Raw genomic sequence first — 12,651 nt, 5'->3', positions numbered from 1 at the left:
ATTTCTAACACAAATACAACTTCCTTTGGTTTCTTTAGCTTTTAGACCCTAACTTCTAGCTAATGCTGGGAAATATAAAGAAATTTCAAAATACACGTACCTACTAATCTCACTGAATTGTGAAAATATGGCATTAGAGGAAAATGAAGAGCGTATAGCAACTTAGCGTTTTAGCATGGCTTTGAAGCAAAATATGTTTGAAGGCTGTTTGAAGATTGTAGCTCTGAGACCAGTGTGAAATATTTGTATATTTCCAGAATATTTTTACAGCCATTGTACGTAAGCATTAATCACTCAGTGTTTTTGAAGTTCTTTTACTTTTGTCCAAAGCACAATGCGGTGCTCGGCAGAGAAAAGAACCGAGTGTGATCACAGGGTTAGAAGCTGAATCCACTCTTCCCTGGCTATTCAGCCTCAGTGAGAGTGCGAGGCCTGGGGCAGCAGCCAAGCTACTCTGAGGGTCCCTGGGTGCCTCAGAGCAGAGTGGGGAGGTAGCGAAAGCTTTCAGCCACCGCCAGGCTCTGGGGGCCTGGTGCTATGCTGTCAGGCAAGTGGAATGTGGAGATCATCACAAGAGAGATTTGATTAATTTTGCTGAATGGAGTTCTCTTGCCTGTGAGTACCCTGCATCTGTTCCCACGGAATCTTAAAAGACTTCAGCTCTCCTCACTCCTCCACCACCCAGCTGAATATTCAGGTCACCTGCTTCATGTGGTGCCAGGTCCCTCCACCACTGAGGCTTTTGAGGGCCAATAGATTTGTCCATGTATAAAGAGTCTTTTCATTTCTAATTATCTGATTAATATTGAATTTTCTTGATGCTGAACCCAAACTGTCACTCTGTTTACAGGATTGAAGGGGTTTCTATAAACCTCCTCAAGTCTACTCCCTGTTTTAAAGAGGAAGAAACCCCTGATTTCCTCATATTCTTGAGGGTTCAATCATGGTATTGGAAAATGTGTCCAGGATTGTCAATGGGAAGTGGCCTGATACAAGTGGCTTATGTCGGAGACAGATGAGAAACTATGCTGCTTTCTGGCAGAGATGCTCTGGTCGCTAATCTATGGGCATCAGTCTGAGCAAAAGGATGCTGTGTTTAGGAAAGTAGCCTATTTTTTTGGAATTCCAGAAGAAAAGTCATTGTCAGGGTGCAAATGGACAAGGTGGAGGCTAAAAAATTCCCAAAGCGAGAGGCATTTGTTCACTTTCTAAATGTGAGTCCTACCCTTCTGACAGTTCCATCTTTCATGATATAATTACAAGACTCAGATGTAGATCATAATAGGGGACTGTAAATGAGCCACCACTTTCTATACCGCTGCTGGGACAATGTTTGACCAAAAAAAAAAAAAAAAAAAAAAAAAAAATGTGGAAGCATTGCAGATGAGTCAGACAGAAGCAAAGCAGCTATTGTAACCAAGGTTAATGGCCAGCCTCTTACCCTGTCCGTAAAACAGCAAGACCACTGTTGTCCTGGAGACCTTGCTCAGCTCCGAGCAGTTGAATAGGAAACAGACACCTCTGAACCTTGGGGAACCTGAATAGAATCAACTTTTGGCTCCGAGGAGCACAGAACCTTTCCAGAATGATGAAAACTCCTTCACAGAAACATGATTAGGGGAAAAGAAATCATTAACCCAGCGAGGTCACAGAGTTGGGTCAGAACAACTTTAATACTGTTGCCAATATCTGCATTCAGAGAAACCCATCTGTCAGTCCCCCTGTGGCCCTGGGGAACCAAACCAATTGCAATCCCATATCTTGATCCAAAGCTAAATATTGCTTGGTGGGATTTTTTTTCTAAACCATGAGCCAGAAAGTAGTTTTTCAGTGTCTTTTTTCCTCCCTTTTAAAGCTTATCCTCAATGGACTTAGTCTTTCTAAAGCACCTGCTGGGATTATTTTGTACCATTGTGTCAAATCTAATCTACAGAATAAGCTTCTTTTAAAAATAATTCACGTGGTTGGGTATTGGGAAGCAGTGCTAGCCTTACAGAGCCTTTTATGCACAATCATGGAAAAGCTGGAACAATAGATTTTTTGAGCATTCTCTGGGGGCCTTGAAGAGATAGAATATCCAAGAATGCTCTGGACTTGGAGCTGGAGACCACAGAGCATAAAGGTGCATTCCCCACAGGATGTGATGTTTGGACTAAAATAAGAAACTCTCTCTTTCTTTCCTCCACTCTGCCCCAGATCTTTCCTCCCTTTCTTTCCCCTCCCCTCCCCTCTCCTCCTCTCTTCTCTCCTGTTCTGTGGAACCATGGAAAACATTTGAAGTGGAATTCTTTTTTCATAACTACTTCTCTTCTTGCTTTAATATTGTTGGAAAAGACCAGTCTCTAAAGCAGCCCTTAAGAAGAAACTGGATCTCTTTGACATAAGAATCTAGAAACATTTCTTAATGTGTGATTTTTTTTTTTTTTTCCCTTCCTGAACTTCCTATCGCCTCAGGCTTATAACAAACACATCAAATCTTTCTCAAAGAGCATAGTCCAGATCTAAGTACTGACTGTTGCTTGCTTTCCTAGTATAATGGCAACCTCTATGTTTAGCAATTTAACTTACCAGTTATTAGAAAAATTCTTGGCTGTTAACTTTTTATATCACCTTTATTACTATGGTTCTCTCAGTGTTTCAAATATAACTACTTAAAGCATAGTCCTTCAAATTGCTGGCAACTTCACCTTGAACATCAAATTCTACTTGAGAATTTAGATAAGGTTTTTATGAAGTTGGAGCAAGACGGGTTTCCTCATCTTTTGTTTAGGCTGTGAGATAAGCATATTAAAGGATTAATATTATTATTAATATTATTAGAATATTAATTCTAGCCATCAGTGTTAGATTGTAGAGAATTTGTACACAAAGACCTGTGCTCCTGTGTACCTGTGGAAAAATTATTTTTACCTTCTGAGAAATAAGATATCAAGAGTATGTTAAAATATGACTTGATTTTGTGAAAAGTTTCCTAATGAAATGAAGAGGTAGCGAGCTATTTGTCTTCATGTATTAGTTCTTTCCAAAATGCTCCCTTAGTTTTCCCATTTCCTTCATCCAATCACCTATCTATGCTTCTTTCACAATGGAATCTGCCTCAGCCTTACATTGTGCAAACTTAATAAAGAACTACAAGGGCTTTAAAGGCTAGCTGCAGTTGTACAACAAACTCGAGGATGCAAGGTGCTAGACAATTCTGTATGGGATTGAAAGAGTCATGAAGTGAAGGAAAGAAATCTGAATTTCTCTCGGGCCCTGACATTAGGGTAATATTTGCAATCCTGTGGAGTTTGAAAGTAATATACTGTATACACAGAATATTTCTTCTCATATAAAGGAGCCAGAAAGTGTTGTGGATGTAGAAATGTTCAAAATTTCCTGCTATTTAGTTGGTGATTTATGGTGTAATGACTACCAATGTGCCTGAAATTTATAGCCTAAATGGAATAAAATGGGAAATGATAATTGCACAGTCCTGTGACTCGAGGTTATTTGGGATGTGTATTGTGATCATATTAACCTGAAAGGAAGATGTGTGAATCGAGGATTTATCACTTTTTTATTTTTATTTTTTGATTACAAATTGACAAATAGAGTTGTATATATTTATGGGGTATAAAGTGATGTTATTATTTATGAATACCATGTGGAATAATTAAGTCAAGCTAATTGCAATATCCATCACCTCAAATATTATTTTTGTGGTAGAACATTTGAAATTTACCCCCCTTAGAAGTTGTGAATATATATTATTCTACCATTTGTGGTTCCTGTGATACACTGTGTTTGTCTAGGAAGTAATAACAATTTTCTAAATGTAGAAATGCTACTATCTCATAAGCACTGTAAGTTTTGATATGTTTCCACTTTTGAAATTTGGAGGGAGCAAAGGTCATCTTATAAAATCCCTTCCCATTTCCTCTGCCACACCTGTACTGCAGAATACTGAATTGTTGCTCCTATCACTGGGCATAGCCACCTGCCACCCTTCTGTCCTCAGCCTGGGATGACCTCATACCTCTTCCCAGGGCTAACACCCAGGGTGTTAACCACTGAGCCACCTCCCCAGCCTTTCTTATTTTTTATTTTGAGACAGGGTCTTTCTAAGTTGTTTAGGGCCTCACTAAGTTGCTGAGGCTGGCTTTGAACTTGTGATCCTCCTGCCTCAGCCTCTGGAGCCACTGGGATTACAGGCGTGCACCACCTCACCCAGACTAAATGTTAAGAATTCTTGAAGCTCATATTGGGGGATCCCTCCTCTAAAAATCCACCCTTGACCTCCCAGGCTTGGCTAGCTCCACCCTTGGCTCCCATGTGCTTGCTCTGCAGGGAAACCATGAGATCTTCCACTCTCAGATCCCCACCGTGTGAGTTAGAAGTACTTCACATGTGTGGTTTAATAGAAAAATAATCTATGGGGGTTTTAGTTGCTGGATAATTTCATTACAAGCATATTTATGAAGTTTTCATAATTCTGAGTTTAAAATGTAAATTCATATTTAAAATGTGAAAATTTGGATTACAATGTTAAAATATATTAATAGTTGATAATTTGTATGCTTTTAGGTTTTACCTCAATTTTGTTACTGAAGAAGTAGACAACCCTGAAAAGTAAGTAGCCATATTTACTCTGAAATTTTTATGAGGAATAAAATTTAAGATTACCTGGTTGAAAAAGTAGACTTGAAGAAGGAATTCAGAGTGGGCCAGTCACCTTCATCGTTCTCACTACCCATGTCATTGTCATTCTCCTAGGCACATAAAATTTATTTGATCCCATCATAAATTATGTGTGAATGACTTAAATCATATGCAATACTAAATTTTTCCTTATAACCTAAAATCAGGAAAGAATAGAGTTGTATCTTAGGTGACTTGTCTCACATATGAACTCTCAGATACAAGTGTAGCTTGAACTCAAAAAGCTTTTATTTCTAGCAATACTTGTTCTTGTTTCACAACTGTTCAATGAAATAAAATAATGTAATTAGTGGGAAAGAGTTACAAAAGCATGAAAATCCATGCAGCGTGTGATAGGAACTTGTAAATGTGGAGAACTGAATCATTATTTTACCTTTGTATCCTAAATAACAGTGTGATGATTGGATGATGATTTATATAAAGTTTCTAACATAGGCTAAGAAATATGAATTAATGTTATTTGACTTTGTATAGAAGAACTACATGCAAACTTATGGGATAAAGAGGGAAAAATTTAAGAAGCATAATGCAAAATATAAACTCTAAAGTTATTTAATTCATCTTACTTTTATTCAGTACCTGTTGTGCTCCAACCTTGTGTCAGGAGCATCTTCCATGATGAATGATGTTTGTCTCTGAGGATTTTATTTTCTAGTCAATGAGTCAAAGTTGTAAACAAATAAAGGTAGCAGAGTGGTTGACACCATAGTAGGTTACATATTCAGTGTGACAGAGAAGAAGGGAGGAAGTACTTGACCCCGTCTAGGGAATGCTGCTTATGTGTAGAGTCTTAAACGCATCAGTAAGTGTTCCCCACTTAACTATGAGAAAGGGAAGGGGGAGCGCTGATTGACTTCTAGGAAAAGGAGCAAGTACTTAGGCGAGTTGGTATGAAGTAACCTGGACACTAGAGAATATAATGCAGAGTAAGATGAACAGAGGATTCTGGCACCGGGTACATTGGCAGGTAGTAAGCTGTTGGGAGATGGCCCTAGGGAGGTAGATCTGGCCAGATGAGGGATGTCAGACACAGCCAGCACTGGATGCTAACAGGATGCTTCAACATAACCAATTCAACTGCTGTGCAAACCAATGTATAATTTCAACATGGAGAAAGCTACTTTATTCAGAAATATGACCAACTTACTATTGTCATATTTATAAGTGGAATTGGAGACAGAGAACACATTATTTACCAGGAACTAGTGTTAACATTACCTGAAAATGATAAGCTACCTTATGACAGTAAAATCTACTGATTACAGAGAGAAATAGGTGAAGTACTTGAGAATTATTAGTGTGTAAGTGGAGACACAGAGAAAAAATAGCTCTTAATAGATTTTATATAAAATATTTGTTGAATTTCCCATATGTGAAAGAAATAACTATGTCCTAAACTGTAACTTTTGATCTGAAAACATTTTAAAGAGACCCACTAATAAAATCTAATGTAAGGGAATATTTATTATGAAAAAAAATGACAAATCATAGGTTTGTGAACCTAACACATAACATGGTACTTCAGAGGTGTATTTACAATTCAAATTCTCTTTTAGTGTTACTTTAATTTTATTTACCATATATATATTACTAATATGTACATCAAGTATATTTCTAAACTATGCTACTGTTACCCCATCTGAATTTTGGACATATCCTACCAGAGTGCTTGCCAAAGATCCTCTCTTTCTCCCTCTCTTTTCCTTCATTTCATTTCATGTCCTATTTTCTCTCACCGATAATGTTCATGATTCAATATATACAAATACTAAGGAATAGTGATAGTGATGTGATTCAATGTTTTGTTTTGTTTTTCTGTTGCAAAGAGATTTTCTTATCTCAAAATAATAGAACAACAGCACGTACCTCTCTGGTTGTATTGGTAAGTCAATATCTACCTATCAAGTACTTAGATTAGTGACTGTGACTTTTAAATCTCTGCATAATTGCTTTTACTACTGTTACTGATATATTCTTATTTTAGAGAAAGGTTAACTGTTATCACATAAAGTAGTGTTTTCTAGGTTTCAGTATCCTGACAAAATATCTTTCTTTGTGGTTTGGAAGAAATATGAAAAATTATTGCACATCATATGGAAACCTGTGCACTAAATTTTCAGTACTGAAGTTGACTCTGCAATTTCATGATCTCTCTGATTCTTGTGTACAGATTTCATTGGAGTTTTATATTTAGTGAAACCAAGCCTACCTTTTAAAGGGAAAAAACATGAGTGAATTGTATAATATTTAAAACTAAGAGTAAAAGCAGAGGTAATTGTTTGTGATTATATTGGATGAAATATTAGCAATTTCTGGAAATTGTGATTTTTACAAACTTCACGTAATTTTATCTAGAATATTTTTAATTTTATATACTTTCCGAAAGATCTTAAACTAAGGAACTTTTTTGGGTGAAAGAAGAATCTGTTTTGAGGTCAATGAGTAACAGGAAGACAAATTAAAGAGAGAGGACTTTGTGGCGTTTTGTTCTTTCACGTTTGAGAACCCAGACAGTTCAGTTTTACCATGGAATATTTTGTGTAAAACTTAGCTGACACATTTATTTTCTCAAAATGTGGGAGATACACAGAATCTCCTTAGTGTACAGTCAAGGTTGATGTTGTATTATGTATTTATAACTAAAGTAACTCAGGATTTGAGCACTTTCATTAGTCTTCATTTTTAAAATGACATCTCCTGACAATGTTAATGATCAGTTTAGGTCTTTAAAAACTGAATTTTATTTTTAAAACACAGAGACTACTTTGGGAGACATTTAGGGTAGAATATCAAGAACAGATGGTCCAATTACGTGGAGCTAGTCCAGATGCGTAATTTGTATTATTTTGTAGGTAGATGTGGCTCCAAAATACCTTTAGTAACGAGGGAGAATAATTATGATCCCATCTCCTTTGTGACGTGCCAAGATAAATGTGTTCCCCCATCAGGTCACGGGCCTATGTTTCCAGGTGTGGCTGCAACTTGCAACTTTCTGGCAGCTGGTGCAATGAATCATCAGCCAAAGATACAACATCTTTTACTATCCTCCTCCATGGACGCAATAAAATCTCTCCCAAATCGTGACCTAATGGAAAAGGTGGTAATTAATTTAGGTTGGTGAAAATAGCAATATGATTTAAAATACATAGAATGCACAGTCAAGTTTCATAATCTTGATCGACTACCCTGTATGTGTAATTCATTTTGAGAAATCTTTCAAATTACCTCACAGTAAGTACTCTATGAAATAATTTCTGAGTTGCTATTAAAGACTTGCCCTAAGTGTTTGTAAACAAGAGAGAGAGGAACTTGGACAAAAACCCTCTGTTCATGTGATTACATTTATCACATTGAGAAATTTTCCCAGGGCCTTGCTTAAAATATATATATTTTTTCTCCAAAGGTGGCTTTGGATTTATAGAAATAGCCATCTTTCAAATATAATAATTGCCCATTGAACTTTTATAATAACAATAATGTGAGAATATTGCCTTTAATAATTATCTATAGCATAGTGACTGTCTCCACTATGACTGTATAAGAATAAGATTAGTAATTTGAAGGATATGAATATCTAAAGTTTAAAACATGAAGTTCATAGAATCCCAGGAATACCTAAATTTAAAAAATGCCACTGTCTTTCCAAATGGCATGAATAGTAATAATGATTGAATAAATACTTAAAAAAAAGTATTTTTGCAAATATGGAGTTTTGCCTTATGCCGTTTTTCTGAACATAAAACCCATCATTTGAAAAGTTATACAGTGCAAAGAACATTATAATTAAGATGCATGTTTGTAATCCTCTTCATAGATTGATAAATCGTGTCTTATGTTGATGAAAGCTAAGAAATGAATGGCTTTGCTTTGACCTTGGGGGTCTGAGATGAGTCAGTTGTCTATTAGACTTGTTCCCGTGTTCTTCTCACTTCATTATTCCTTCTGTTCGGAAGACTTGGAAATAGTAGACTTAGAGGAAGTCAGTAAAGCTTGATATCATCAGTCATTTCTGAAGAGCAGGCTATCAACATGCTCTGAATAATCAACTTTAATAGAAGGTTTAAATAATCAGAGTGTCATGTTTAATTAATACTTCGCCTGCTTCCAATTTATATTAATTGATGCCTCAAAGTCATCATACTTTGTACCAGTGATACCTTGGAAGAAGGAAAACTTGGTTGGGAAAAACTCTTAGAGACCTTTCAGGAGGTGTGAGAGGTCAGATTGAGCCTGGTGGTCCCACATCCGTCTTCTAGTTTGAATTCAGTTCAGGTGTCACAGTCTTAGAGTTTTAGTGTATGTGTTTTAATTCCTTATTGACTCTTTAATTCCTTATTACACTGCTTTATATGGCTTATAAATAACAGGCAATATAAAACTGTTACTTGTAGGCCATATAAACTGTTAACTTGATTAGAAACACAGCAAAACAAAACAAAACAAATCTGCTTAAATGTGTTGTGGCCAAGTTGCATGACAGAAGGCTAATGATTGATTTGAAGTCCTTCTTTCTTGCATTTTGATATTTTAAAGCTGCAGTTTTCTATAAGAGACAAATCTCTTTGTGGGCTTTATAAATTTCAAACTTACTAAAAATAGTCTGTAATGTTTTTGACAATCTACATGCGGATTACAGCAAAATTGTGTGTTTTTGTTGTTATTGTTGTTACAAGGTAATATAGTCTGCATTCTTAGAATATTTCCAGTTTCTACTACAAATCCTCAGGTGATGCATGTTCTAAAATTATGTAAACTAATTTTCATTAAAGTTACATCACTATGAATAAATGTATATGGAAAGATCTGGATTTTTAAATAGATTTCATTTGTAGATGTATTTGCCAAATGAAATTCTTTAAACTGAGGTCTCCTAGTAGAGGAGTGTAAGGATTCCAGGCCCATTATAAGGCAAACTTCTTCTGAATCTTGGCTTATACCAATCTTAAATAGACAGTGATATTCCTATATTATAGTTCTCATGGGATTCTGAGGGATAAAGTATGTGAAATTCGAAAACGTTAACGAGCTCAACAAGTAATTATAAATTGTAAAGCTGAATTTTCAGCCAAGTTTACACAGATTTTTCCTTTTGGCAAAATGAGTCCTCCTTCTATTATGAAGACCAGTCATCACTAGGATTATTTTAAAATGTGACCCTGTTCCTCATCTATTGTTGAAAAATTTGACACCGAAATTAAAACCATTCTATTTTCTACTTTTCTCCTGAAAATAGGCATAAAGTTTGGTAAATCACTTTTTAAATGTGTTTCATAATAGGAGTGCAAATGTACAGGGGTGTTGCCAGAGGAAAGGCTAGTGTTTGGGCCAGCATGTTACAGAGGCTAAGTGATTCTAGTTCAGAGCACAAGGTCACCAAGTGGCTCTCCTTGCTTTTGTTCAGTCTAAAAATGTCTCCCTCATGGAAGTGTGTGGGTTGATGTACCTTGGATCCAAAATTCTTGCATTCTTCAGCTTCACATATGCATAAAAATACATTTGGCTCCAAGACAGTTTGTTCATGTAAGGTTGAAGTGTCAAATAAGTGGTGCAGAAATTATAGGATTATATTATAATATTTTATCATGGGGTAATCAAAGAAGACAGATATTAATCCTTCAAGTGCTTTGTGGAAACCATTTAGCTTTTTTGGGGGGAGGGGTATTCCAATAACCATTGTGAGGCAAAATTTGAAGGGCAATGTTTTGAATGTTTTACTTCCTTTCATATTAGTTGTTTCTAAGTTCTAATTTTAGGCTTACTGAAGTTTATATTTTTAGTCTAGAATAATAAGCTTGTTTTAGGAGCAAAAACAATGGCTAATTTAATTTTACCCTGTGTTTCTGTTCCCTTTAGCCAAAAATAACAGACCCCAATAGGTGCGAGGAGTAGAAAGATAGAATCACAGAATTTCAGAATTAGAGGGGATCTTGGAGATCATCTAATCTAGTTTTCAACCAGATGTTCAATTTCCTTTGTAATGTCTTTGAGAAGTAATTCTCATAAAAGATGAGAAACTGGCTATACCTTCCTGCAACTGGCTGCCCATATTGTTCTCTTGCCTAGATTGACCAGTAACCTTCCAGTTGCTGCTGCCAGTTCTAGCTTAAATAAGTTATTGGTTAGGTTGATTCTTTGTTTGCCACTTTTAAATGGCAGGTAATAATCCCTTTATTGTGGTTCTCTTGAGCAGGGTGCTCAAATGTCTTTGACTGCAATAGGTGTAACCCAGCTGAGGAAATGATGAGAACGGCAGAGATTCCAGGGTTAGAATCTCTGGAGTCTAAGGGATTGCATGCGTTCAGACATGGACTCTGCTTTTTGATCTGCTCCTACCTGAAAGGAAGTAGCTTCCACAACAAGGATTGTCAGTCTTGAGAGTGACACCTGCTTTTGCATTCACACCTTTGTAGCTCCCCTCATCCATATTCTTATTTATGCAAATAAGCCACCCTCACTCTTCTCTAGGAGCATATTTATTTCAAAGTCAGGTGATTGTGCCCAAAATGTGGCTCAGAAATAAATTTTTACATTCTGGTTCAAACTTGGTGAAAAAACACTTAGACCACTAAAATCTAGTCTGTAGACCACTGCTATTTGGACATTCCTGCCATTTCAATGTTGTTTAAGATTCTCACTGAAAGAGAATGATGTCACAAGTTGTTCTTTTTGGCAAAGACAAGGTGCCTTCAGGTCATTATAGCCACATGCACCATTCCCAGAAATCATTTTGACAATTTTGTTCTACTCATTTCAGACATTGACTCAGTTTACTAGTATCCTCAGGAAAATGAGCAATTCTTGAATTTGTATAGGCACAAGTCAAAACTGTATTACCAGTGCAAGTCCCTAAAGTGAGCCAAATGAAGTTGGGACTTTACAGTGATGAAAAGATTGCCTTCACTTTTATAAACTATAAACATACTTGCTTTCCAAATCTTTGAAAATAGCACTGGTTCAGGAAAATTCAAAATTCTAATCCTGCCTCTTCCTAACAAGCTGTTTGACCTTGGACAGACCTCTAAGTTGCTTCTGATTCTTTGTTTGCCACTTTTAAATGGCAGGTAATAATCCCTATATTATGGTTCTCTTGGGGTTGTGAGGATAAAATATGGAAATTCAAAATTGTTAATGAACTCAACAAATAATATACAAACACCATCAGCAACCAAAATGTGTGTCCTTCAAAGATTGGAATATTTTGCGATCTTTGAAAAAACTTAGAGGATTAACATAATTGTTTTATGAATAAGGGGTGCCTTTTCTACACACATGACCTATTAATCAGCTTGAAAAATTGTTCTGCATCATCAGCAGAGTACCTAATTATTAGTAGTTAGAAGGTTCATGAAATGATGCGAATTGCTTTTTATTTTATAGTCCCCAGCCTCCCTCAGGTGACAAAAATGCTCACACATTGGGATGAATGTCTTGGCAGATTATTTGTTTTCCTTCTGAACCAAATATTTGTATGCCCACACCCATATTGTCGTTGTGACACAGTTGGCTGACAGTGCTGATATAATGGATGGACTGTTTGTATTTCTACTGTAGTCACCTATTTCTAAGTTCACTATCTTACCAAGAAATGCTTTTATGAAATCTGACAAACGAGGTCCTGATCTGAGTGGCTGGTGTCACATACTTTAACATTTTGTTTTTACCTTTTCCAGAAATGAAGCTATGGAATTGGTACAAAGCAGGAGAGCACGGGTTTACTCCCAGATGGCTTTTTGAATTTTGGCCCCATTTCAAAATATACAAAGGCTTTATTAAAAAATATAAACAGCATTTTAAACAATCTAACTCGTGGATAGATTTCAGGGTAAAGGTAGTCTTTCAGATTATTTTTAATAACATTATGTGTGTTATCTCCGTTCTGCGGTGGAAAAGCTTGAAGCTCAGAGAAGTGAAATCCTTCTGTGACTGCGTAGTTAGCCAGTGAGTTCAGGA

At 36.3% G+C, this 12,651-nt stretch overlaps 1 protein-coding gene across 1 annotated transcript in view; it reads left to right on the top strand.

Annotated features, from left to right (window-relative positions):
- SLC7A11 (solute carrier family 7 member 11) overlaps positions 1–12,651 on the top strand; it is a 115,866-nt gene that overhangs the window by 22,534 nt on the left and 80,681 nt on the right. The window contains 1 exon segment of the mRNA XM_079154799.1: positions 4,567–4,611. Coding sequence (XP_079010925.1) covers positions 4,567–4,611 — 45 coding nt within the window.

Source organism: Sciurus vulgaris, assembly GCF_902686455.1.
Source record: "Sciurus vulgaris genome assembly, chromosome: 9".
In the NCBI taxonomy this organism is placed as follows: Eukaryota; Metazoa; Chordata; class Mammalia; order Rodentia; family Sciuridae; genus Sciurus; species Sciurus vulgaris.
The sequence above is the reverse complement of the archived record's forward strand: the minus strand, read 5'-3'. Positions and strand labels throughout refer to the sequence as shown.